We start from the raw sequence: 25,400 nt of genomic DNA, 5'->3' as shown, positions 1-25,400 counted from the left end.
CTGGCATGATCTGAGCAGGCGTAGCAATGCGGCCCCAACCCCATCCCTCGCAAAAATGCGACACCAGTACTTCGCATACATAACTACGCTCTAGAAATACCATGGGTACAGGGGGAGGGGCACCATCACGGCACGCCCGAAACACGGCTTAAACCGCACCAGGGGCTGCTGATTTTTTTAATTTTCTCTTACTTTCAGGACTCCACTCTTCGGAAGGCCTGTTGTGCAGTTCAATTGCCGCACAAATGATGCAAGAACCAGGGAAGCAGACAAGCTATGCCGCATTACGGAACTCCCAGGTGGTCTCTATCACGAGCAGTATATCTGTTTCACATACCATTCCGCAGCTTGCCCCTGGAACGGACATGTTAAATAGTCCAACCTTTTGCTTATCGCATTATTTGTATCATTCTGCTTTGATCGCAGCCCTCTTTAATAAACAATGCATAGCTTTTGTCTATTTTTGCATTACTCTTTTTTAATATATGTTCCTTAACGACATGTTGCACCCGTACACTTTGGTACGGCCAAAATACGCAAGGGGCTTCAGTACCCCTCAACATGGTGTGAGAAGTCCGAACACTTTAACAAGTGCGGCACCCTGAACTTATAGCATTATATGCATCGGCTCCGAATCATGTCTTGGGTCAATAGTTGGGTTTGCCCGGCTCCTATGTTTTGATGCCTTACGTTCCACTATATCGGCTAAGGTAGCACTAGGAGAACCACTGCGATTGTGCCCCAGTTGAGCTGGGTCGAGCACCTCAGTGGAGAAAGCTAAAACTGGCTGTCATGATGAAGCGAGAGCTGGTCGCTGTTCGAGAGGTTTTTCGAGTCCCTAAAGACTTATGCCGCTTAGAGCGAGGAGTCGCCTCTGTCCGGCCAAGGCGTGGATAGCGCCCCGAACTCGGTCTTCCAAATACCAGGGGCTTCGCCGAAATTTAAAATTCTAGAATTCTATGGCTAAGTGAGAGTGTTCACGCATTATAGTCCGATTGCCTTGTTCGTTGGGCTGAGCGCCTCCCTCGAAGGACCCAAACATGGGAAAAAGAGCACTCAGGTTTATCCCCGAACACCCCAGCACTAGCGGCACGGGGGCAGAAGCCGACGACTCGCCATCTCTCAGAATTGATAAACAGCCGCACAGAAGGTAATATTTTAAATTCCAACAGCATTGCTTAGCGCATATGAACAAGTTTTCAGCGCACAGGACAAAACGAGCGAGTTTTACTCAAAAAATACATCCTTGGAACATTCATCCGCCACAAGGCAGGCACCCTTCAGAACATCCTTATAGTAATTCTCGGGCTTGCGATGCTCTTTCCCCGGCGGTGGCCCGTCCTTCACAAGCTTCTCAGCATCCAGCTTGCCCTAGTGCACCTTAGCACGGGCAAGGGCCCTACGGGCACCTTCAATGCAGACGGAGCACTTGATGACTTCGAGCCTCGGACAGGCCCCCACCAGCCGCCGCACCAGCCTGAAATAGCTCCCAGGCAGAGCCTCTTTAGGCCACAGCCGAACTATGAGGCCCTTCATGGCCTGTTCGGCCGCCTTGTGGAGCTCGACCAGTTGCTTCAGCTGGTCGCTCAGGGGCATGGGGTGTCCGGCCTCAACGTACTGAGACCAGAACACCTTCTCTGTCGAGCTGCCCTCCTCGGCTCGATAGAATGCGGCGGCATCGGACACACTCCGGGGAAGATCTGCGAACGCTCCTGGAGAGCTCCGAATTCGGGTAAGTAACAAATAACTCACGTTTATGTGTTTGCTTTGCATAAAGAATGCCTTACCCGCCGCTATCTTCTTCACCTCATCCAACTCCTGGAGGGTCTTCTGGGATTCGGCCTTGGCAGACTTGGCATTTTCAATAGCCGCCGCGAGCTCGGACGCTCGCGTCTTTGAGTCAAGCTCCAAACTCTCATGTTTTTTCATGAGAACCTGGAGCTCACCTTGCCAACCTGGGCCTCATACTTCTCCCGCTCGGTGCGCTCCGTGGCCGCCCTCTTCTCGGCCTCGAGCAGCGCTTGCTTAAGGGTCGCCACCTCAGACGTGGTCCCTACAATAGCCACGATAATCCTGTCATTTTTTGCAATTGCACCTTTATATATATATATTTAAACAAGGTATTTCTTACCTTCATTGTCCTCGAGCTGCTTCTTGGCATGCCCGAGCTCTTGCTCGAACCGCTCGAGGTTCTGCTTTAGCGTGTCCACTTCCGCAGTCAGTGCGGCGGACGCAAGCAGAGAAGCCTGCATACGCATATTGACTCCTTTTTGTTAGACCCCTGCGAATTTTATTTGATCCTCTATTCGGCTTTTCTTCCCGAACGCCAAACAGAGCATCAGGGGCTACTGTCTATGCGGTAATATTATTTACACATTCTTTACTTACCTCAAAGCCTGTTAAAAGGCTAGTACAAGCTTCAGTTAGTCCGCTCTTGGCGGACTGAACCTTCTGGACCACCGCACTCATAATGGTGTGGTGCTCCTCGTCGATGGAGGCGCCTTGGAGCACCTATTGTCCGGCGCCTCCGGTTGGATGGGGGTCACCGGCACGGTGGGCTTGCTCCTCTTGGAAGGAGGTCCCCCGCCGGACTCTGGAACCTTTGAAGGTTCCGGAGCGGTGTCCGGCCTAGAGCCGGACTTGGAGCCCTGGGGGGTTTCATCCCCTTTACTCCTGGAGTCCGGGAGGTCGCCTTGCGGCGCCTCCAGGACCACCTCCTCCCGGCTTGGAACCTGTTGGGACAACACTTCGGTGTCGTCCGTAGGGCGGGGGGAGGAAGCCGTCGGAAGTGAGTTCACATCTGACGAGTCCAGTGAGCCGCTCGACGACGCGTCGAGCCGGTCTTTGGGTGGGCTGCATAAACATATTCGACATAAGGGAAAGCTGTGCAATAAACGAATACTATGAATTACTCTGGTATCCGGATACTTACGATTTTGCCAGGGGCTTGGCCCTGAGCGGCCACTCCTCTCCGCCGTCGTCGGCGTCGGTGGAGTAGTCCGGAGGAAGGGTTTTCCCCTTCTTGGACCCTTCGGCCTCCCTAGTTGAGGCAGCCTTCCTTTTCTTCCCTTCCCCCGCTGGAGGGGGAGGGGTCTCTTCTTCCTCCTCCTCGTCTTCATGGGAGGAGTGCGTCTTGGAGTCGTCGGATGAGGGATCCGACACCTCCAGGCGCCAGGCACTCTTTCGAGTCCCCGTGGCCTTCTTCTTGGCCTTCTTCTCCGGCACCACATGGGGTGCCGGAACCAGCAGCTTCGCCAAACGAGCGTTCGCTGGGCCTTCGGGCAAAGGAGCCAAACAGTTGATCTGTCCGGACGTCTCCTGCCAATCCTGTCAAAGGTAAGGGAGCTTAGATCCCGCATGGAGTCAAACTATGAAAAACTAATACCCTATAAAAGGAAAAAACAGCTTACCGCATGAGCGTGACGCTGCGTACTAAATCCCCGATCCTCGATAGCGGATGCGGGGGCCTCGGCGCCCTTGAAAAGCACCTTCCAGGCATCTTCGTACGTCGTGTCGAAGAGCCTGCTCAGAGTTCGGTGCCGCGACGGGTCGAACTCCCATAGGTTGAAAGCCCGTTGTTGACACGGGAGGATCAGGCGGATGAGCATAACCTGGACTACGTTGACAAGTTTGAGCTTCTTGTCCACCGGGGTTTGGACGCATGTTTGGAGTCCGGTCAGCTCTCTTTTTTACCCCACGACAGGCATGTCTCCTTCCAGGAGGTGAACCGCGTAGGGGGTCCGGATCGAAACTCGGGGGCTGCGACCCATTCGGGGTCGCGCGGCTCGGTGATGTAAAACCACCCCGATTGCCACCCCTTCAGGGTCTCCACAAAGGAGCCCTCGAGCCATAAGACGTTGGGCATCTTGCCCACCATGGCGCCTCCGCACTCCGCCTGGTTGCCGCGCACCACCTTCGGCTTAACATTGAAAGTCTTGAGCCATAGGCCGAAATGGGGGCGGATGCGGAGGAAAGCCTCGCACACGATGATAAACGCCGAGATGTTGAGGACAAAGTTCGGGGCCAGATCGTGGAAATCTAGGCCATAGTAGAACATGAGCCCCCGGACAAATGGGTGAAGAGGGAAGCCCAGTCCGCGGAGGAAATGGGGGAGGAACACCACCCTCTCATGGGGCCTAGGGGTGGGGATGAGCTGCCCCTTTTCGGGAAGCCGGTACGCGATGTCGTTAGACAAGTATCCGGCCTTCCTCAGTTTTTTGATGTGTCCCTCCGTGACGGAGGAGACCATCCACTTGCCTCTCGCTCCGGACATGGCTGGAGAAGGTTGAGGTGTGGAGTGCGGACTTGGGCGCTGGAGCTCGAGTATGCGAGAATGGATAAGCAAGGGAGGAAGAAGGCGTAGGTGAAAAGGTGGATCCTTATCCCCTTATATGGGTGGACGCAACTACGTGTCCCCACCAGCCTGGTAAAACTCGCTTATCTCCAAGCGTCGTAATCAATGGCGCGGTTGGGTTACCCACGCCCGTATTGATGAGAATCCCGGAATAAGGGGACACGATCTCTGCTTTAACAAGACGTGCCAAGGAAACTGCCTCGCATGACGCGCTGAGGTGGGATAATAAAATGACTCGGATAAAGGCTTGGCCGTGGTGTGTCGTGCTATGGAATACGTCAGCTGATTAGATTTGTGTAAATATTATTCTCTCTATGGAAACATGTGGAAACTTGTTTTGCAGAGCCGGACACTATCTTTGTGTTCAAAATCTTCTATGAAGTACTTGAAGGAGGAACCCGCCTTGCAATGCCGAAGACAATCTGCGCGCCGGACTCGTCGTCATTGAAGCCTGGTTCAGGGGCTACTGAGGGAGTCCTGGATTAGGGGGTGTTCGGATAGCCGGACTATACCTTCAGTCGGACTCCTGGACTATGAAGATACAAGATTGAAGACTTCGTCCCGTGTCCGAAAGGAACTTTCCTTGGCGTGGAAGGCAAGCTTGGTGATACGGATATGTAGATCTCATGCCATTGTAACCGACTTTGTGTAACCCTAACCCTCTCCGGTGTCTATATAAACCGGAGGATTTTAGTCCGTAGGACAACATACACAACAACAATCATACCATAGGCTAGCTTCTAGGGTTTAGCCAGGTAGATCTACTCTTGTACTACCCATATCATCAATATTAATCAAGCAGGGCGTAGGGTTTTACCTCCATCGAGAGGGTCCGAACCTGGATAAAACTTCATGTTCCTTGCCTCTTGTTACCATCCGGCCTAGACGCACAGTTCAGGACCCCCTACCCGAGATCCGCCGGTTTTGACACCGACACCTACGAAGCTACTTTGAGTCACTGTTGGCAATCAAACATGACAATGGTGCGGATCCGGTGAAGGGCAAAGCATATGTCACCATGGAGTCTGTGGTGCAGCCTGTTACTTATATATCCAAGTCGCCCTGGGCAAAACCGAAGAACGGTTGGACAAAACTAAACACTCATGGCGCTTTTGTGTCAAGTGACGAAGCTGGTGCGGACATGATCCTGCGGGATGAGGCAGGGAGGATTATTTTTGCAGCTTGCAGAGCCTTGTATTCATGCAAAGATGTGCTAGAGGCGGAGCTTTCCGCCTGCTTGGAGGGTTTGTCCTCATCAATTCAACGTACATAACTGCCGATCGAAGTTGAGATGGATTCCTCAGTGGCAGTTTCCATGATCACATGTGGAGACATTGATCGATTGATCTACTCGTTGTTAGTTAACGGGATTAGAGGTTTACTTATTTCTCATCAAACTTGTATTACTCACGTCGCTCATTCGTAGAATAAAGCGAGCGACAAGTTAACTTCCTTTGGTCGTATTAATAAAAGGACTATGACTTGGGTTAGGGTCAGGTCCTCCTGAGGTGTTGGGGATAGTTCAGAAGATTGTAATGTGACTTTGAATGAGTAATACAAAGTTTGAGCCCGCAAAAAAAAGAAAAAAGAAAAAGACATAGCCACCAAGTTTAAGAACCATTCATGCGTTTTACTCTAATGTGCATATATAGTTTGCTACCATTCAAGCCCAACAAAGTTTCCAACATTTGTTCTGGGGTTTTTTTTTTTGAATAAACCCGTTTATATGCCTTCTTCATGAATGTCGGGACCCATCCATGGAAAAGTAGAATAGAATGAGCAATTGTATTATGCTACATTTAGAGAAATTGTGAATGTGCTCTCACGCCCTCACTCTGTTGTATTTTCAAACCATGCATATATACATTTTCTGGCCGCTGGATTTTTGAGTGTTAATTTTTTTTGCTCTTTTCTTTTTTGCAACTCTAAACTTTTTGCAATTGATGTCTAGAGGGAAGCTTCTCCCGTGAGTCCGTGACAAATTCCTCGTTCTACAGTTAATTAGGCCAATCTAGGCTTGTGAATGGATTGCTTCAGCTCCATCCTCCTACGACCAAAATCTTGTGAATGGGCGTCATGGAGCGATTGTCAAAGAGATTATTAGCCGCTCAAGGGATTTTCTTTCATGCACTTTTATTTACGATTTACGAACGTAGATAGTTTAATTTTGAAACTCATAATCAAGCTAGTACTCTTGTTATTTAGGAGTAGGTCGCCATTTGTGGTTTGGGATCCCAGACAAAATTCTTGTACCCATAAACATTTCTGAATCTTAATAAAGTGGGACGAGTTTCTTAAAAGAAAATAATCTCCGCCGGAACCCACGCGCTGACGGCCGCCCTTCCTCTGTCTCCTTCTCCTCGCCTGAGCAGCTCCCTTCCCCTCCCCTCTCCTGCAATAACTGCCAACAACTGACCCTTCTTTGCCGGCAACCACGGCGGCGCCACCGCGAATGTCCACCACCGCCGCCGTGAGGTGCGCCTTCGCGGCGCCTGCCCGTGGAGCAGCACCTACCGTTACTGCCCCCACGGCCTGCCGCACCTCCACCATGCACAGCTGCTTGACCACGGTCTCCACCCCGGCCTGCTCGCCACTCCAACCTTATCTCCTCACACGCGCTCAGGGACGCGCTGATCGACCCATGCTACAGGAACGGGTCGGGTTCTTGGACGCCAGCAAGGTGTTCGAGGAAATGCCGAGACGGGACATCGTGTCCTGGAGCACGGCCATGGCTGCGATGGTGCGACAGGGGGAGGTGGCCAATGCGAGGTGGATGTCTGAAGAGATGCCAGAGAAGGAGGCGGTAAGCTGGGACATCTATGCTGAGGCTGGGCAGTGAAGGGATATGGCGAAAGCAAGGATACAAATGAAAGGAACTGGGTTTCAAAAGTCAGCAGCGTTAAATTGGATTGAACTTGATGAAGCATTCCATGAGTTCACAGCGGGGGGCAGAAAATACTCAGACTCATACCAGATATCCGAGATGGTTGACAGTCTGAGTTCGTGTTAAGGATGTTGGCTGCATTCCAGCAGGTCATGAGATCCTTGTGCAGTGAGTCCTTTGCCAACGGCATGCTCAGTTTCTCATGTCGCAGTGACAAACATGTGAAATGTTCAATCTATGTACGGAAGCACTGGCTCCAGTGAATCCTGCAACCAAAAAGATGTTGTGACATGTAACAAGAAGACAACGTTGTGTCGTGTTACAGAATTGCCCACGATGGATTGAGAACCCAGAGATCCGTTCAAGGATTTCTCAGCATCTGCTCTTCTGCCATCAGGTTTGCTCTGTCACAAACTGCTACTATGTTAAGATGAAAGCTGGTGATGGAATGGACTGACCAAACACTACCAATATAGTGCTAGGTTTATCGAATAGTTCATAGGTTGGTACTTTTAATGCTTCACTTTTTCTGGTCAATCAAAATCAAAACAAAAAATAAGAAAGTGAGAAGACCTCAGAATAAAATAGAAGAAGTGATTTTGATAGTTATATTGTAGCAGCAAAGTGATTATGTTGGAAAAGTGGAATAGTTGAGTGTTTTATTTTTGCATGTACCACTTCATAAGAATGTCTTAGAGATGAAGCAGCATACAGTCTTCGGTAAAATTCTGAGTCAGGTATCAAGCTTGTATCTCATACAACAATATAAATCATCCATTTGTAATTTTTTTTCGTTGTCTTTCATGCTTTGTATACATGTTAATGGCATGCTATGTTATAAGGTCTTTTTTTCTCTCCTGTTTCAAGTTTTAACTCACTGCTAAGATATGAAGAAGCCTGATTTAGGTTGCTGTGATATTTATGATAACTATTCACACATGATGTTTTTTGTTTGGCATGCATCTGGGTCATACATTAGCATTTCCTTCAAAAAAGGAGATTGACAGGGCTATGAGTTTTGGGATGCACCAAACCAGAATATTTAAGTTACCAAGCAGAATGTCTATCAGGAACAAGAAAGAAATGGCTTGCAAGATGTTTTAGAAGTTTAAAGATACAATTGTAAATTATTTTGTTCTGCAACATGCCTGCAAATGATGAGAATCATATAATTGTGTGCGAAATAAGTTTTTCACATAAACCAATACTGAAGATTCTTTTTAAAGAAATGTCACCCAATTTTATATGGATGCAACATGTTAATACAATCTCCCCATGATAATCAAGACAAAAAGTTGACTTGTCTTTTACTTTTCTTCTCATAAAGGCATCCGAAAATCACAAGTATCTTCTTTTAGAGAGATCATGCTTTATGACATGCCCCACAAATGCATCCCGCTCATCCACATACATGTAGCAAGTCAAATCACCTTGAACCATGTCAGAATTTCTAGCAAATTCACCAAAGTACACCATATAAAAATTGAATACAGCTGGAATCACGGCACACAACACAAGTCAGAATGCACACTAAATGGTTCAGATATAGCTTGTAGATGAACCTGGCACAAAGGAAGTGAGTGTACCGTGTCACATAGGGGGGACGTGTGTCAGTCCAACCACCCGGGGGAGAAAATATCTTCTAAAAAAAGAAGCAATGGGTCAGTTACATGTAATTGAATGTGCTCAAAATCCAGCCCAAAATGACGAAATCTCTCATAAATTAATGCATTAATATAGCACTAGAAACAAAAAGCATTGAAAGGCCAAATGAGCTCATCAGTGTCCATGTCGAGTTGTCATTGAATCGTAATGAAATCTTTATAATCACTCCTAATAAAGAACGAAACACCTCAAGGTTATCTACAAAAAGGGTAGACGGACATCTTTCACCAGTATCGTGTGATAAGGTGAGCTGAAAATTCTCTCGTGTTCTTGGGAGTTTAGCTCTCTAGCCTCTGCGCTGTTATGCTTGATTTTGTTTGTGTGAAATCTGCTCTTTCCCATCTATTTGTTTTTGCTATGATCTTTTGGTACGCCCTGGGCAGAAAGGTGTGGGGGCACGGGGAGATCACCTCTATTCCTCCTTGCTTGTTGATCCTGCCTTGCCCCCTCTTGTTGTGTGTTTCCTACTTCTTTTAGTTTCTCTTCAACAGTTTGTGGCGGTGAAGGTTCGTGGAATTGCTTTGTAAAGTTCTGTTTTCTACACATTTCATCTTTGGAATCCTTTTCCTGTCACATTTTGTTACAGATCTGGATCTTGTCTACGATTTTCCTCGCTTTGCATTTATTTTCATCTTCATTATGTATGTGTCCTTACTTTCCATAAATGCCAAATTTGAGGTCTCTTCTTGCTGACGCAAGCTAGCCGCTTTTGTCTGCTTCAGATAAGGAGGAATTGATTAAGCCAGCAGACATAATCCAGTTTCTTGTGATCTAAGGACTCTTGGCTGGATAAAACTCCTTGTACACCATTGCTTCACATTCGAGAACTTTGTAAGTACGAGGCATCCTTTCTTGTTTTCTATCGCTTGTTGATCAGAATTTTCCGAGTATCTGTCAAGTGATGCATCTTTGCTGTGGTGTGAAGTCATACTTGGTTGGGTTCCTAATGCCTTAATTGCCACTGTGTAGTATGAGTGTGCAAATCATACATGTTGAACCATTTTAAGGCTCTGACTGAATATACCAAATCAGTCACAAAAGAAAAAGGATACCAAGTTCATGCATTTATTTTGTTCTAAATATCCTTCTTATACATTTGAAGATACTACGATAACCCATCATTTATCTGTGGATATTTATTAGGACCAGGAACAAAAGTTGAAGACAAGAATCTTCCACAATACTCGGTACTCGGACACTTTCAGATTGTAGAGTAAACTTGAAACGCAATTGGTGGTTATCATAACACATGGAGAATAAACCAATTGAGCATCTTAGTAACAGCTTCACAATAACACCCACAAATGGATCTGCATATGCTGACAAGGAAATGCTAAAGCAGAATATACTTGCACAGGAAGCTACATTCCAGAAACAGGTAGATTATGACATCGCCCATACTATGTGCTTTCAGTAATCTAGAGATTGCTTACATACGCAAGTGATGTGTTTTTTCTTATATTTGTCCATAGGCGTAATTGTTTCTCATTCCTATACGGTTTTGACACCTTTATTTATAGGTCTATGAACTTCATCGTCTGTACAAGGTTCAGAAGGACCTAATGGCATTACAATGCCGAGGAGGTGAATCAAAGGGATATTCTCAAGCCATATCATATTCATTACCATCTGGGGGTATAAGAAGAGTCCAGCAAATGGGGCCTCCTACAGGACATGATGTGAGGAAACCTTCTGGAAAATTCATGAAGGGAAAAAATATAGAGCGTAGCTTGAACAGAGTGTCTATGAGGCATAGCAATAGCGGGTCCACAAAAGAAATGCTCCTTCAGGTTCCAGCTGATGCAGATGATAGTGATGATGATGTGGTGACAGTATGGGAGAATCCTGCAAAGAGTTTGCCAAGAAATAGTGGTTCAGTTGTTGGTACAAACCTGAAGCTTAGCATTGAACGCACCTCACCCATGGACAAGAATTGGGCCACTGGTTTACAGCCATCAGGTGTCTCAACAGTGAATGCTTTGAACAAAAAAGTGATAGGGTCATCTAGCACTATGAAGAAAACAAACTTCCCAAGTGTGGGTGCCTCCAGTTCTAAGAACCAGTGTTATTCATACGACCATAAATTAAAAGGTAAGATTTTCTTAATTTATTTAGAAACTTGTATATCTTTATGTTTTAAACCAATGTCTAAGCATCAATGCACACTAAGTGTATCTTATTTTCCTTTTCTAGATCGAAGCAGTGGCATGGAATGGCTCACACACAAGAAAACTGGTGTTGATTCCTCAACTGTGCATTACCAGTCCAGCTCTAGCATCATCAATCCAGGAATATTTGTAGCATCCAGCTCCAATGCTGCACCCAGATCTCTATGGCAAAGCAGCGCCACAGATTACATGACTAGGAGGCATTATGCTGACGCTGAATTGCCCAGTGCTCAGAATGGCCGACTTCCAATGTTTCAAAGATATCACCGCCTTCATTCATCAGAGATTCCTGGAGGGGCTCAGTATCAACATCCTTCCCCATTTTATGATTGTCCCAGGGATGTGAATCTGAACAATGGTCCTCGTGATGCAACTGCCACTCTGGGACAAGCAAGTGAGAATGCATCAAAGGAAATCTCGTGGGACAGAAAGAAGCTGCAAAACTTGACGAAGAAAATCACCATGAAGAAATCACAAGTGTCACCGACTCGTGAGAATGGGCATTCCCAGATTTCGCCTGGTTCCATGGGTTGTTCAGGAGGTAGCACAAGAATCCTTGGTTTCACTATAAGTGCAGCCACCGAGAAAGATTCTCAACGCTCATCCACTTCGTCCACTACACACATGGGCGCAGACAGCACACCCTCGAGCAAGGGTGTAGCTGACATGGAAATGCAATTCCAGAACAAGAAGGATGGCACCAGTGTCAGAAACCTCATTGACCTGAACGTTGCACTGCCGTTCATGGATGTTACAGAGATGGATGCCCGCCAGTCAAAAGGCGACACTGTTCCTCAAGAACCAGATGGTCCTTCCAATGAAGCCCTTGTTATAACTGCTGCAGCAAAGAATCTCATGGTCATGCATACGGATGAATTCCAAGCAGGACCACCTCAAGGTAATATTCTGCATTGGTTTGCTGGCCTCGCAACATCAAGGGAGAGCACAGTGGTCTATAGTAGTGAAATGAACAACATTGATACGACTCTGAAGCTTTGACACTGCAACTGTTCAAAACCAAAGACTGTTTCCAAAAAGCCAATTCAAGCATATCGACGCCTCAAGAAGACATCCAGAAGGACATTATGTAGGTTCAGATTTAACTTTAGATTTCTTGGTTGATGGGAATCTACTACTCCCTCCGATCCTAATTGTCGCTGATTTAGTACAAAGTTGTACTCCCTCCGTTCCAAATTACTTGTCTCAAAAGTGGATAAAAATGGATGTATATACAACTAAAATACGTCTAGATACATCCATTTCTGTGACAATTAATTCCCAACGGAGGGAGTACTAAATCAGCGACAATTAATAAGGGCCGGGGGGAGTAAGAAGTTTCAGAGAATTGAGGAACTAGTCCCATAGTTCTCAACTCTATTGCGGTCTCTAGAAACGCAAGCATCGTTCTTGTTACCTTTGTTTTACAGCAAACTCTGTTTCAGGATTTCTTTTTTCAATGAATGCTTTGTTTTAATATCACCGCCTTTGAGTTCTCCGGTGGTTCCATTTATCTCCTGGCCATGCTGGCATGTTGACGGCGTGATGTGATTTTATGTTTTGAGTTGCTGGAGAACAGAGCTTAGCAAAATGCAGATGCTATTGTTATCTCAAGCTGTCATTTGTGGTATACTTTTCATGCTGAGCAGGTCGTTGATTAAGGTCTGCTAGAGGTGATTGAACCATACAACGTATTAGAGCCAAGGCTTTCTGTTTTTAATAGAAAAATTCATGTACCGCTTGAGCAATTTTGAGATAGAAGAAGTATGTCGTAAGTGCAGTATTTCAAGCAGGGGGGGATCTAGAACACTGGCTCATCTAGAAGCCTTGGTTGGCCCGATGTTCAAAATGATCCGCGTACGGCTGGCCCCCAAGAGAAAAAAAAGGTCCGGCCCTATCCAACATACTCCCTTCGTCCCAAAATTCTTGTCTTAGATTTGTCTAAATACGGATGTATCAAGTCACGTTTTAGTATTAGATACATCCGTATCTAGACAAATTTAAGACAAAAATTTTGGGACGGAAGGAGTACCTTACAAACTAGACTAAACGAAACACGATGATTCGAAAATCACCGGTTAAGGTAAAAACTCCTCTGATGGGGACACTTGTTGCCATCAGAGTTTTGGTGAGCCTTTTGCATCTGCCTAGAATTACGTCTCCAGGACCATATATACAAAACCTACGGATGACCAAGTTAACAGATTCATCGGCTGCTGCTAGATCTAGATGCTTCAACTGTTCATGGTTAGACATTAGACTTGTGCTCTGCATGCAGCAGAATTTATAAGACAAGTGTTCAACTCTAATGACATGACTCTTAAAAAGGAGCTCGGGCCACACACTCTTCTAACCATCCATTATGACACGTCAAACTTTTTAATTTTTTTCACACATGCATGTAAATAGGGACGAAAAACAGATGATGTCAGCGGAAATCTTTTGGGTTTTCAAACTTTAAAATGTTTTATCTCTTAAATAAAAAATCTGATTGAAAATTCATTTTCACAATTAAATCCGCCACGACAAAGACTTCAAAACTAGATCTCATATCGATATGTTTCGACGATATTTTTTGGCGGTCAAAAGTTGCCATGTCCATTGCACATAAATTGCCATGGTATTTACACTAAAGTTGCCATAATATGCTTCAACTACTTTTTCTTCTACATTTAAAGTAAATTTTGACATGTTATCGAAAAGGGAATTAAGAAGCTAAACTTGCCATGGTGAATTGCTAAAATTTGCCATGCTCCATGAAATTTTTTTGACATGGTTCATAATTAAAAAGAAATTCCTCGTCAATTCCTTTAAAATGCATGGTCAATGATTCAAATTTTCCATGAACCAGAAACTAAAATTGCAATGGTGATTTACATAAATTAGACATGATACATGCACTAAAATTTTCCATGGTTCATACAAAAAATAATTTTCATGGTCAAAATACTAAAATTGCCATGATTTATAAACTAAACTTGCCATGATGAATTACTAAACATTGCCATGATCCACAAATTAAATTTGTCGTGGTTAATTACTAAAAATTGCCATGGTCAATTAATAAAATTTTCATCTGTTTAACGTGAAAAAATGGATGGTAATGGAAGCATTTGGACCTTGTTGCTTCGTGACACACTTGTGTCACTTATCATTTGGGTAAATCTGCCAATTCGTTGCCAAGTTCCTATACTTCCGACTCTAATGATAGTCTTTTGAGGGGAAAATGTCTCACAACTTACAATGCACTCTCAGGCTGCAGTCTTCCACTATGGATGCAAGTACTTTGCAAGCTCTTTTTACAAGTTTTCAAACAAGCTATTGTTAGTGCTGGCTGTACTCGTACTCCATATGTCAAATTTAAGCTTCACTGAGAAAGACAAGTATATAACCATCGGGCTTGAAGACTCATGCTGTAATTGAGACTTGAACTTAGAATTTGAGACAACCGGTGCTGGTGATGCGCAGATCCCACATCATTGCAAGTGTAAGCTTGCCTACAAACACTTCTTTCCCGCAAAAAAAGAAAAAAAAAACCACTTCCTTCAGCTTTACTGTACTAGTTTTGATTTAGTTCTGTATAACGCATGCCCCGTTTTCTATTTTTTTCATTCGAAAAGGAGGTTAAAACCTCAGGCATCTGCATGGAATGTCCATCTTGGAGTTACTTGTTTGACTGAGATGTGCTTGACAAAGATATTAACAGTTCCTTTGAGTTTATTTGATTGACTTATAATGTGATTTTCAATTGAGTGAATTACATAACATATAGGTATGCATTAATATGTGGTTAGTAACTGATTTTTTCCTGTTCAAAAACAAGGCGTGCGGGTTGATCTTTGTTTTAGTTTGATTTCTTAGTATATACCTTAGTGATCTTTTGAAATATTTGTTGTAATCGCAAAAATGTTATCTTTGCGGTGGTCGAAGAATGCAAACATTGACATTACAAAACCGCACGCCCATTTGTTGTTGATCCATTGATGCGGTGGCAAGCTTGGATGGGTGAAGCAGAGGCAGAGACAGTAGCCAAAAGACGATCTGTACAGACCACAAGAGGGTTAAACCGCACGTCCATCTTTTTGTGGGCGGGTAGTGGAGCCTAAACTAGTGCACAGATGGCCGTCGGTTCTGTGATGCTGCCTACGTACATTGTACGTTGCAGATGTTGTATCCCTACGCAGAACAATCTTGTGAGATTGAGCTAACCAATGCGACCTCTCCGCGTCGATCTTGTGAGCTTGAGCTAACCAATCCTCTTTTTCTGAATCCATGAGCTAGCAGCTTTCCTGGTGCCTCCCAGTCCTAAGCTAGCTACAACCAATGATTCGGTAAAAAAAAGTTACACTCACTTCATAAGGTAGATGTGGGGATGTCATTCTAAATCTCATCATTGTGTTTCTATGTTCTTTGAATCAAACACATTCGAAGTGTGGTTACCTCTATATATAGAGCCACCAGCGAAGCCTCGGTCGGTAAAGATACCATGTGAATTCCCAACTATCCCAAAACATTAATAGTCGCCACAGGTGTTAGCCAGTCCATATATGGTACCACAATTCGCCAAAAAGAAAAAATCACTCTCCACAACTCCCTCTACTAATCTCGGGTTCCCCAAATACACTAATTTAGGCTATGTTCAGCAATCCACCGCTCTGTCACCAGGGAGCGAAGCGCGCGGAGCAGCTTGTTTGCCGCTCTCCGTATTTGTACCGTATGCCGCTCTGCTCCGCGACGGAGTTATGGAGCGGAGGGATTCCGAACGGAGCCTTAGTTGCGGATTTCCTTCAGATTCCAGTGTGACGAATTCTAGATGGTGTATGTGATCACAATATAAACAAGCCCAAAACAGGCATGCAGACAAGGTACCGCAACAGTGCAAAACAATGTCCATCCTCGAAATATTGTATGTACTCCCTCTGTAAACTAATATAACAGCGTTTAGATCACTATTTTAGTGTTCTAAACGCTCTTATATTAGTTTACGGAGGGAGTATATTACTACTAAGCTTACTGAAAAATGCAGCTCTAATACAGTAACAAGTCACAGCTTCCTGTGCATGAAAAAGAACAAGACGGACAAAAAAACAACTAACGTATCCAAATCGCGGGCGGGCTCCACCCCTCCGCAGTGAATAGCTTCGCAACCGGGAAGCAGACTCTTTCGATGTATAAAAAATGCAACCGAACAAATCCATGTACTATATATCCCAATCAACAATTGACCTGCAAAATCAACACCCCAAATTCAATACCACCGGTGGGATCTGCAGGCTTGCTGCGAACCGGTGGTCCGCCGCCGCCCGCCGGACTTGGGCCGACCGGCTCCTCCATCCTTTCTCCTCTCTCCCCCTGCCTCATCCCCTCCTTGCTTTTCTGAATTGTTTTGTGTCATTGCTATTCTGAACTGCTTATCTGTTTTTTTCCAAGATTTTTTTGACAAATTGGTGTTAACAATAGAAGAAAAGAACCATCGTGAGGCGAAACTGGGTACAAATGAAGCTGCAAGACGTACTAATGGAGTTGAAAATGTACTCTCAAGATCCTGGTTGGAGAAATTTATTTATCGGCTGACTGCAGTGTTCGTGGTCATTGCGGTGATGTGAGTTCATATGTCGCGTCGCCTCCATGTATTTACTAAAACATTTTGCTATGCTCTTTTATTTTTGGAGAAAGAACCATGCTGTAGCTACCAAGATGGACGGAGACATTGAATGTCCATATTGGAATTAGTTGTTTGACTGAGATCTGCTTGACAAAGATATTGACAGTTCCTTTGAGTTTATTTGACTTGTAATGTGATCTTCATTTATTTAGAGTGAATTACATAATAATATATAGATATGCATTGTTATGCGGTTAGTAAATGATTTTCTCTTGTTTAGAAATGAGGAGCGGGGGTTTCATCTTTGTTTTAGGTTGACTTTCTTAGGTATATACATTTGCTGTGATAGTGAAAAAATGTTATCTTTGTTGTGGTCAAAGAACACAAACATTGACACTACGACAATGCGAGAGCAGATGGGATGAACAGAATACTAATAAAAAATATTGAAAAGTTCGGACATTAAATTACTACTCCCAAATGTTGAGCTGACTGGTCACTACAAAAAGAGATGAAAAGGATCTTTCTAATCAATAAGGTTGATATGTATGCATTGTTTGTGCGGTTAGTAACCTATTTTTGGGTGCTCATATACTAAGAGCGGGTATACTAAGGTGATGTAAACGGGCTATACGAATTAAAGTATTATATTTTTACTGAGTTGGATGGGAGAGAAGAGGAGTGAGAAGGGAAAAGCAGGCTGCAAATTAAGAGTCAACTTCAACACGGGCTTCACGAAACATCTTGAGAGTGTGTGGTGGCCATGTATTACTAAAGTGCTAATGCTTTTCTTTAGCTAACTACTCCCTCTGTTTTTATTTACTCTGCATATTAGTTTTTGTCAAAGTCAAGCTTTACAAACTTCGACAAAGTTTATAGACAAAAATATAAACATATACAATAACAAATCAACATCAGGATGACAGAAGATGCGATTAGTAGAAATTGAAAAAATGGCGCACGCCGCCAGCTCGAAGATGCGATTATGTATCATAAATACTAAGGCCAGACAGACTAAAAGGGGCTTTTGGATACGAAGAAGGTTTTCACGTCTTGCTTTGGGTGGTATGCTTCCTCACTGTTGCTATTCTGCCCTTTCCCGGTAGTCAACCACCAACGAACGCAAGGAGATCTGGACCTGCATGTAATGTTTTTTTTTGCCAATACTCTAAAGCAGCTTCCTTACATCAACATGGGATTGCAAAAGGGAGGGAATTGAAAAAGGCGACTCCTCCTTAGTAGGAATAGTAGCTGAGGCTGCTTCAACTCATAACGAAGCTATTCCAGCACATAAGTCCGGGATGATCTGAGGTCGCTGGTCTCACATGGAAGAGATACGAGCCTCCGCTGGATAAACACCAGAACTGGTATCGGCTTCTTTTGTTCGTAACGAACAAGCAACGGATTGGGGATTGCCAATAGAAAAAGATACAACCAACCAGCAGCTTTTGGAAACCAGGATCACCCCCATTGTAAAGAGAACACGGCACCCCTTTCCGTAGGGGCTCGCAAAGGTATTATACTGGATGTGCGCAGAGAGCTAATGAAACTCCATTCCTTTTTCTCTATACTCAAGGATCTGCTATAGCTTGCTTTTCCAAGAGTATTGTATTGACCTGATTCCCCAGGAAAGAGTTGATGGCATCTCAACGCAAGAAGGTAGAGAAGAATCCCTAGCGAAGATGTGCCGAGAGCGAGAAAGCCTGTCTTCCCCGAGATTATTTATTCCTCTTATTTCTTATATGAATAACTGAAATCAATCCTCACTTGTATTAACTTCATGAGTGAAGAGATAGAGAAACCCTCAATACCGGCACTGCTCCTATCAAAATCAAATAATTGGATTTGTTTCCCCACTTCCTCCACGGGATTCGTACATCGGATGAGGATTCCTACAACGGTACAACGGATCAATCCATTCAAATCAATGAAACCATTAGGTACGCCCCGGGATCTACTCTATTTTTAGATTTGCTAATGCCGAGATCCGATGCGAAAGCAAAGCGAAGGTTGTTATTCAATAGTTGTTGCCGGTAAAGGAACAGCGGAACGGGTATCTTTAGCAAAGCAATTTGGATTGGTTGAATCGTATTGAGTTCCGGTCTCTTATAGGGTCTTTCTTTGTCCTACTTATAGTATCTTTCCTCCAGCCTATCGAAACTCGTGTTTTTATTAACCAACAACACATGCACTTTGTTAGAACTAAAGAAAAGGTTATTCAATCCACTAGTGCAACTGAAGTGAAGGAATTACCTATTCTGAACCTCCACAAGAAAGAGCTCATAACCACTGCTTGTGAACAGTTCTCCTCAACTGAAGGCGCACTACTTTTACTATCAGTCTAGTCTCTCGAGGGCACTCTTTCGATCTCGAACAAACTTACTTCTCCGGAAGAGAGATATTAAGAAAACCCGATTTCCAGTCCTGTCTTAAGAACCCGACTCCAAAGAAAGAAAAAAGAAAAGCGGACTAAAAGAGAACAACAAAAGAGAGATCACTTTCGACGATTGAACAGCACTTTGATATCCAGATTGGAACTGGACTTGAACCTTCATATCCAGATTTCACTCCACTTTCACTTTCATATCAGGAACGTCGACTTGCACTTTCAATAGTGAATTATTCACTTTCCGGAATTGGCTCATATTCACATAGGCCAAGAAAGACGAATAAGACCTCGAACTCCCTATTTCACGTATAATCGAGAGACTCATAATATCAGTGCCTTGGGTAAATGCCTACCAAAGGGAGAAGATTACCGAACTTTTTTCTGTCTTCTTCGCTTCCTAAAATATTTAGGGAACAGGCTGGCTTTCATGTTCATAAGTTCTCTTTGTCACATACATCCATCGCTTTCGTCTTTCTTGGCTTACTCAGGTGATCTAATTAATGGGCAAGCCCCACTCAAAGCAATTCAGTCCCGGAGCTCTTTCTTCTAAATGCGGATTCAATAGCACCGGTGACGAAAGCAAAGGATATTCAATCCACTTGTCGTCTTGTGGGCCTGCTTCTTTCCGTTCTTTCTCTTCTTTTGCAGAGGTGTGTGTTGCGCCACGCATACAAATCGTTTTTTTAGCCAAAGGGTGACTTTACCACTCGCTTCTGGTTCCAATGGATATGGGTTAGATGGATGGAGTCTTCCTTATTGAAGTGGGCAAGGCAAGCAGCTCCTCTCGAATAGGCTGATCGGTGATACGTGATTTTGGAATAAAAGCTAGACGACTCAGCCCTCTTCTCATCTCAAAGCTCGACCTCTGCCACTACTACTGCTTCCCTAGCCAAGCCATACTTCTCATTCTTTGCTTGAATCCATCAAAAAACAAATTCCGTCGAGTTTCCTTGCATGGGTTGATTGACCTTGAAGTCCATATATAGATTCCCGTAGTTCATCTCAACTTGACCAACCATTGAGAATGGAACAAATAGGGGAGATGGAATTCTTCTATATTGTCTTTCAACCCTTGCTCTTGCCTTGGCTTCGCCTTCCACCTTCAGCTAAGCACCTAACCCGTGGGACGGGACCTTCGGTCTAGCCTTTGTTCGGGTATGGGACCGACCTGGGATTCTTCCATCCGAGTGAGTACCGCCCTTCTGATTTGGTTTGAGTACGGGACCGACCTTCTCTTTTGTTTGTAATTGGGCTTGCCCGAAACAAAGGAACTTTGGTGTGAGAACCCACCCGAGTTGGTAACCCAACGTTTTCACCTACGATTTCTCCCTCGTCTTCTTTGCCTAGCCTTTAGCTTCTTTCTTGTCTGATCTTAGATTTCACTGTTAGGAAATAGGGCATTACCTGTCACTCTGCCTTTCTAAGAAGGCCTTTCGCTTAGTTGTCCTTTCTACTAGAACTTCCCTTTAGCAGTTCTGGAACATCTATAGTATGCTTGAATGTCGGCAATTTTTCTATATTCTCTTCCTCCTCGTCCATTAGTTCAGTTCCTTTCCTTAGTGAAATCTGCCCCCCTCCATCTTTCGAGAACAACAAGAGGGCATTCTCAAGCAGGCGTATTCTTCTTCACTTCCTAAGAAGGCATTTTCTTGCTAACAAGCCATTCTGGCAAACAAAAGAGCTACTTCTATCAAAGAGGAGCAAAGGCTAAGCGGAACTCCTCCCTTCGTGTCTTCTTCCTTTCCAAGCTTGTTGCGGGGAATCTGGGCTCTTTTTCAGCCCCTAAGGACTGCTACTTTGATGAATGAGGCCTGACGGTCTTAATTCCTAATGCTACTCCTACTGCTATTGCTATTGTTACTGCTTTTGGGAATTGGCATCTTTCTTCATAGGGGCCTAGCCAAGGAAAGCTTTCCCATTAAATGAATGTGCTTGCGTACTCTTCGATTCCTGCGGGAAGTGTGGGACTAATTGAATTTCATTCTTGTCTGCTAAGAGAATTATTCTTCCTTACAGCTTGCATTCGATGCATCCACCGTACTAAGAGCTCCTTCTTGAAGAACCGATTCTGTAACAACCCCAAAGGCGAATCTATCTAAATAAACCTAAATAAAACTCCCATTATGATTTGAGATTGCCTTGCCGTTGCGCCCCTTGCCTTTCTTACTGGATTTCCAGTTGATGGGGAAGGCTTGGCAAAGAAGCTTGTGTCGGAAGAGAAGTGGAAAACTAAGCTGTTCGGGCTTAACTTAAACCTGATTGCCCTAGTAGGAGTCAGAATAAGGTTGAGGCTTGAAGACAAGCAACTGACATCTCGGATCTTGCCATTGCCAGGAGCATGGATGCCCAGAATGCCCTCAGTCTATGTCTGTCTATATAGGCTTTAAGGAAAAAGGCAAGTAAGCCGTAAGCCACAAATCAAGGCTTTTAAGGACCTTCGACAGCTTATAAATAAGCTAATAACAGATCTTTTGCGTCTTTCGAGATGCGAAGAGAAGTAAGAAGGTTTACTATTGGGATAACGAAGATATGACCATATTTCAGATCGATTTTCAACAGACGAGATCGGATAGTAGAATAGAGAGAAGGATTTGCTGCTTTCTTAAAATGATAGAGAGTCAGGAGAGGGTCTATGTTAATAGAGCTCTTTAGATAGGGAGAGGAAAGACGTAACTAGACCGCGGAAAGAATAGAATCTTTTACCGCTACATCCGCTGGAGAAGAAAACTCAGCAAAGGAGATTCCTATCCTTTCTCTAGTTGAAGACTAATCTGGATATTCCCGAAGATGCTTGACTTCGAGTTCTTGGAGTGACAGCTTTCTTTGTAAACAAGGGTCCCTTACTCTATTACTTTTCCACTTCATTGATCTGAAAGAAGTGACAGAAGAAAGCTACGGGCATATACCCCTGCCCCGGGGGAACAGGTGCCACCTCAACAGCTATATTCTAAATCGTTAAGCCTCGCAACCCTTTCCTTTGTATCGGACCTTTCCCGCTTTCCTTCCTCACTCAAACTTCAAAAAGTCCTTCCATGAATCTAGGGAAGGAAAACCACCTCTGACTTCACCAAGTCTCCCTTTCTTTGGTCGAAGGCTTCAGGTCAAGATCATAACAGTCGCTTCGTGAAGAAAGGCAGGCGAAGTTGGCGGCCAACCTAATTCCCCTCCCAGTTGTACCCTTGTGCATCCCCTTCGTAAACGATTTCCACTGGATCTGGAGATTCCCCGGGGCCCCCCGAATCATCATCTTCGGACCCCGAATCATCATCCCACCTTTTACGCTTCCGCGAAGAAGACGGGCCTGCCTCGTTCGCCCCATCATTTGCTTTTGTGCTTTCAGGGGATCCCGTGGAATGAGCCTCCTGCTCTTCCAAAGGCGCATCGGGGTCGGGAGAATCCGGTTCACCGAGCTCGGCGCGGCGAAACCGCTTCGCCAGATTGGTGGCTATTGCGACGAATTCGCTTGCGTCCCCGGCTTCCGTATAATCGGAGAAGATTTGTTGAAGAGTATCTCCTCCCTCACTATTCCACAATACATGATTTTCAGTGAACGATCGCGCAGATTCACCTTCCTCTAAAGGAAGAGGAGTGCCTACTTTGTGAAATATTCTTTCAACCTTGGAAGTCAACTCCGCAATTATGTCTTCGGGATGGGCGGCGTGCGCCATTTCCTGCTGGAGGTCTGGTAGTCCGCCAACGGGAGGTTGGTCTATGGGAAAGTCACCCCCGTTAGGAGCATTGGTCATGACGAGAACATTGAGATCCGCGACATTCTCATTCCCAAGATGAAAGGCTATTCCTTGAACTCCGAATAAGACAACAAATGCCATTATTAGTACTGTCAACGCAAGACCAAACGATGGTATAGCAATGAACAAAAGAATGACACTTGGAAATATGGTCCGAATAATTTCGATAGTAGTTCCATGAACAATCCTTTGTGGGATTGGATTAGTTTGCTCGTTGAAATGCCATAAAGCGCGAACCAACATCCGTGATACGAAAACCAAAATAAGAATGAGGAAGAAAAAGATATCGTGATGTAAAATGATCATGGGGACACATTGTTTTGAGGACCACAATTTCCTGCACTGTGCCTGTAGTGATTTCAGAATTCGGCAACTTAGCCTACTAAAAGATCAGTTACAAGAGCACAATGCTTTTTGTGGCTTCCTGCTCGGCAGAGAAGCCACGCTGCCGGGGCGGCCCTGTCACCCGGAGAAGATTTCTTTTCTTTGCTGATTCCTCTCAATGAAATTTGCGAAGAATAGCGGAGAGAAATGGTAACGTAATAAGGGAAAGGGAGCTAGCTGCTTCCATATCGCCCCCAAAAAAGAACCCAAAAGTTCCAGAGGCATCTTCCATTCATTTCGATTTAGGTCTTTCTGCACCATATTTAGATCTTCCCTTTCTACGATCCGGAATTCCCAGCAAATCCTTGACTCCTCGAATACGATGGGATTTCACACCTGGCGAATCTTTCACTCTACCTCCTCTGACTAAGACTATAGAATGTTCCTGCGAATTATGACCTTCGCCTGGAATGTGAGCAAATATATCATGTCGATTGCTCAACCGTACTTTTGCTATCTTACGTAGAGCTGAATTAGGTTTTTTCGGTGTTCTCGTCGAAACACGCAGGCATACTCCTTGCTTCTGGGGACATTGATCCGAAGCTCGAGTACGGTCCGTGCGCCGTTTTTCTTCTCTACCATGACGAATCAATTGATTTTTTGTAGGCATCCCTCTTTCCTATGTCCTTCCCCCCTTTGCCCTTTCTAAAGTGGTTACTCCCGATCCGAAGCACCCCTTTTCCATTCATAGAGAGATCCAATCGTCAAAATCAATAAAAAGGCCATCATGGACCAAGATCCAAACAGATCAATCTTGTTAGGAGGTACTGCCCAAGGAAAAGAAAAGGTGACTTCCGGATCAGGGATAATAAATAAAATAGGAACCAGATAAAATCGTATATCGAAACGACTTCTGGCATCACCGGAGGGATCGGAACCACATTCGTAGGCCGACAATTTTTCTGGATAGGTCGAACTATTGGAAGCAAATGGAAAAGGAACACCGAGTGGAATCAAAGAAACTAGCGGACTGATCACTAAATAGATACAAATAGGTGCAAATTCCGACATCACCAAAGCCCACTTCGTTCTCTCGCTCTCCTCGCGGCGCTCCTTGCTCGCGGAGCGGCATACCGAAAAAAGATGCTCAGATGTGGATTCGAACCACTGAAGGATTTCCAGGGCAATGCCCCTTGCTCTTCCCACTGAAACAAGAAAAAAAGGATTTGCAGTCCAGCAAGAAAACGGATGCGCTAACGCGCAACGGCTTTCGCGCTAGTTGCTCAATCCGTTGCTTGTTTTGCTCTAACCAGCTGAGCTACCAGAACCACTTGCCTAAAGTCTCTTTTCTTCATCTATGAGCATCCTACCTGCAGTGGAGGAGCTTGCTCAAGAACCGAGAGCCGGCCAGGGACTGGACGGCCCTCGTTCGGGAAGGTCTTCTTCGCTATAGACGCCACCAAGAACAAGAAAGGGGCGCTCCGCTCCTAGTCACTAAGCAGCTATTCTGTCCGACGGCGGACTCCATCAATCTGAGGTTCTTTCTCTCACGTAATTTCGCCCGCCCGTTCTACTTCCGTGCCGGAGGAAATGGGATTCGAACCCATGATACAATCTTCTTGTATGTCGATTTAGCAAACCAATGCCTTAAGCCACTCAGCCATACCTCCAAGTTGTTGATCGGAATTGGATGTGCCGGGTTGGTTGCCCGAAGATCCACTGCGTAAGCCGTAGCGCGCGTACTCTTCTTTACTGAGCGAGAAAGACTCTATCCAGATCTATGGATCTCCCCAGCGTCCAAGCGAGACCCCATCCAAACCAAATCCGCCACTCGTTGGGCGAGGCCTTGCTTTCTATGAACACCTCACCACTGAATGAGAAACTTAGCCTCCGACCCGACCAAGAGAGAAGACAGGGTCAAGCCGACGCCGCCCTTCCTCACCTGCCTGAATGGAATGAATATCTCCTTCGTCTAGTCGAGAAGGGAAAAAGCCCGGCGGGGAACAGGACCGTGACTCTTCTAAACCATTACATGACGGAGAAGTCCATTCTCGTCATGATCGATCCACGTCCTACCATAGTGCCCGGAGAACCTGCTTCTAGAAGATTCTATAGTGATCCACTGGAATCGGCCTCGGGTGACGCCTCCCTAGTCGTCGAAAGATTTCATCCCTCGCTCGGTCGTTAAGGTGGGGTGAAAACTGCAATTAATGCTCTATCTCCGTCATAGAATATGGGATACTCACTTTCAATGGCCTCGCATCC

The 25,400-nt window shown here is 45.0% G+C and overlaps 3 protein-coding genes across 5 annotated transcripts; 1 reads left to right on the top strand and 2 right to left on the bottom strand.

Annotated features, from left to right (window-relative positions):
• The first annotated feature begins 6,674 nt into the window (after positions 1-6,674).
• Positions 6,675-12,584, top strand: LOC123104778 (uncharacterized). 3 transcript variants are annotated; one of them, XM_044526662.1, is made up of 6 exons: positions 6,675-7,635; positions 7,925-7,975; positions 9,626-9,734; positions 10,047-10,281; positions 10,424-10,994; positions 11,097-12,584. In XM_044526662.1, the coding sequence occupies exons 4-6, from the start codon at positions 10,153-10,155 to the stop codon at positions 12,068-12,070; spliced, it is 1,674 nt and encodes a 557-aa protein (XP_044382597.1). In that variant the 5' UTR covers positions 6,675-7,635; positions 7,925-7,975; positions 9,626-9,734; positions 10,047-10,152; the 3' UTR covers positions 12,071-12,584. The 3 variants fall into 3 exon arrangements, with proteins under 3 accessions (XP_044382597.1, XP_044382599.1, XP_044382598.1); XM_044526664.1 differs by lacking the exon at positions 7,925-7,975; XM_044526663.1 differs by having other exon boundaries at positions 6,675-7,975.
• Positions 12,585-23,412: 10,828 nt separating this feature from the next.
• On the bottom strand, positions 23,413-23,805 carry LOC123104776 (ribosomal protein S12, mitochondrial). The gene has a single exon (XM_044526659.1). The coding sequence runs from the start codon at positions 23,803-23,805 to the stop codon at positions 23,428-23,430; it is 378 nt and encodes a 125-aa protein (XP_044382594.1). The 3' UTR covers positions 23,413-23,427.
• LOC123104777 (NADH-ubiquinone oxidoreductase chain 3) lies at positions 23,413-24,206 on the bottom strand. Its single transcript, XM_044526660.1, has one exon. The coding sequence runs from the start codon at positions 24,204-24,206 to the stop codon at positions 23,850-23,852; it is 357 nt and encodes a 118-aa protein (XP_044382595.1). The 3' UTR covers positions 23,413-23,849.
• Between the last annotated feature and the right edge of the window lie 1,194 nt (positions 24,207-25,400).

This window comes from Triticum aestivum, chromosome 5A (assembly GCF_018294505.1).
Source record: "Triticum aestivum cultivar Chinese Spring chromosome 5A, IWGSC CS RefSeq v2.1, whole genome shotgun sequence".
Classification (NCBI taxonomy): Eukaryota; Viridiplantae; Streptophyta; class Magnoliopsida; order Poales; family Poaceae; genus Triticum; species Triticum aestivum.
The sequence above is the reverse complement of the archived record's forward strand: the minus strand, read 5'-3'. Positions and strand labels throughout refer to the sequence as shown.

Bases quoted from the DNA above. Each gene is read 5' to 3' on its own strand.
- LOC123104778 (XM_044526664.1), top strand. From the start codon at position 10,153: ATGGAGAATAAACCAATTGAGCATCTTAGTAACAGCTTCACAATAACA. The intron at 10,282-10,423 runs GTAGATTATGAC...CTTTATTTATAG, and splicing joins AAGCTACATTCCAGAAACAG to GTCTATGAACTTCATCGTCT. The intron at 10,995-11,096 runs GTAAGATTTTCT...TTCCTTTTCTAG, and splicing joins ATACGACCATAAATTAAAAG to ATCGAAGCAGTGGCATGGAA.
- LOC123104776 (XM_044526659.1), bottom strand. From the start codon at position 23,805: ATGCCTACAAAAAATCAATTGATTCGTCATGGTAGAGAAGAAAAACGG.
- LOC123104777 (XM_044526660.1), bottom strand. From the start codon at position 24,206: ATGTCGGAATTTGCACCTATTTGTATCTATTTAGTGATCAGTCCGCTA.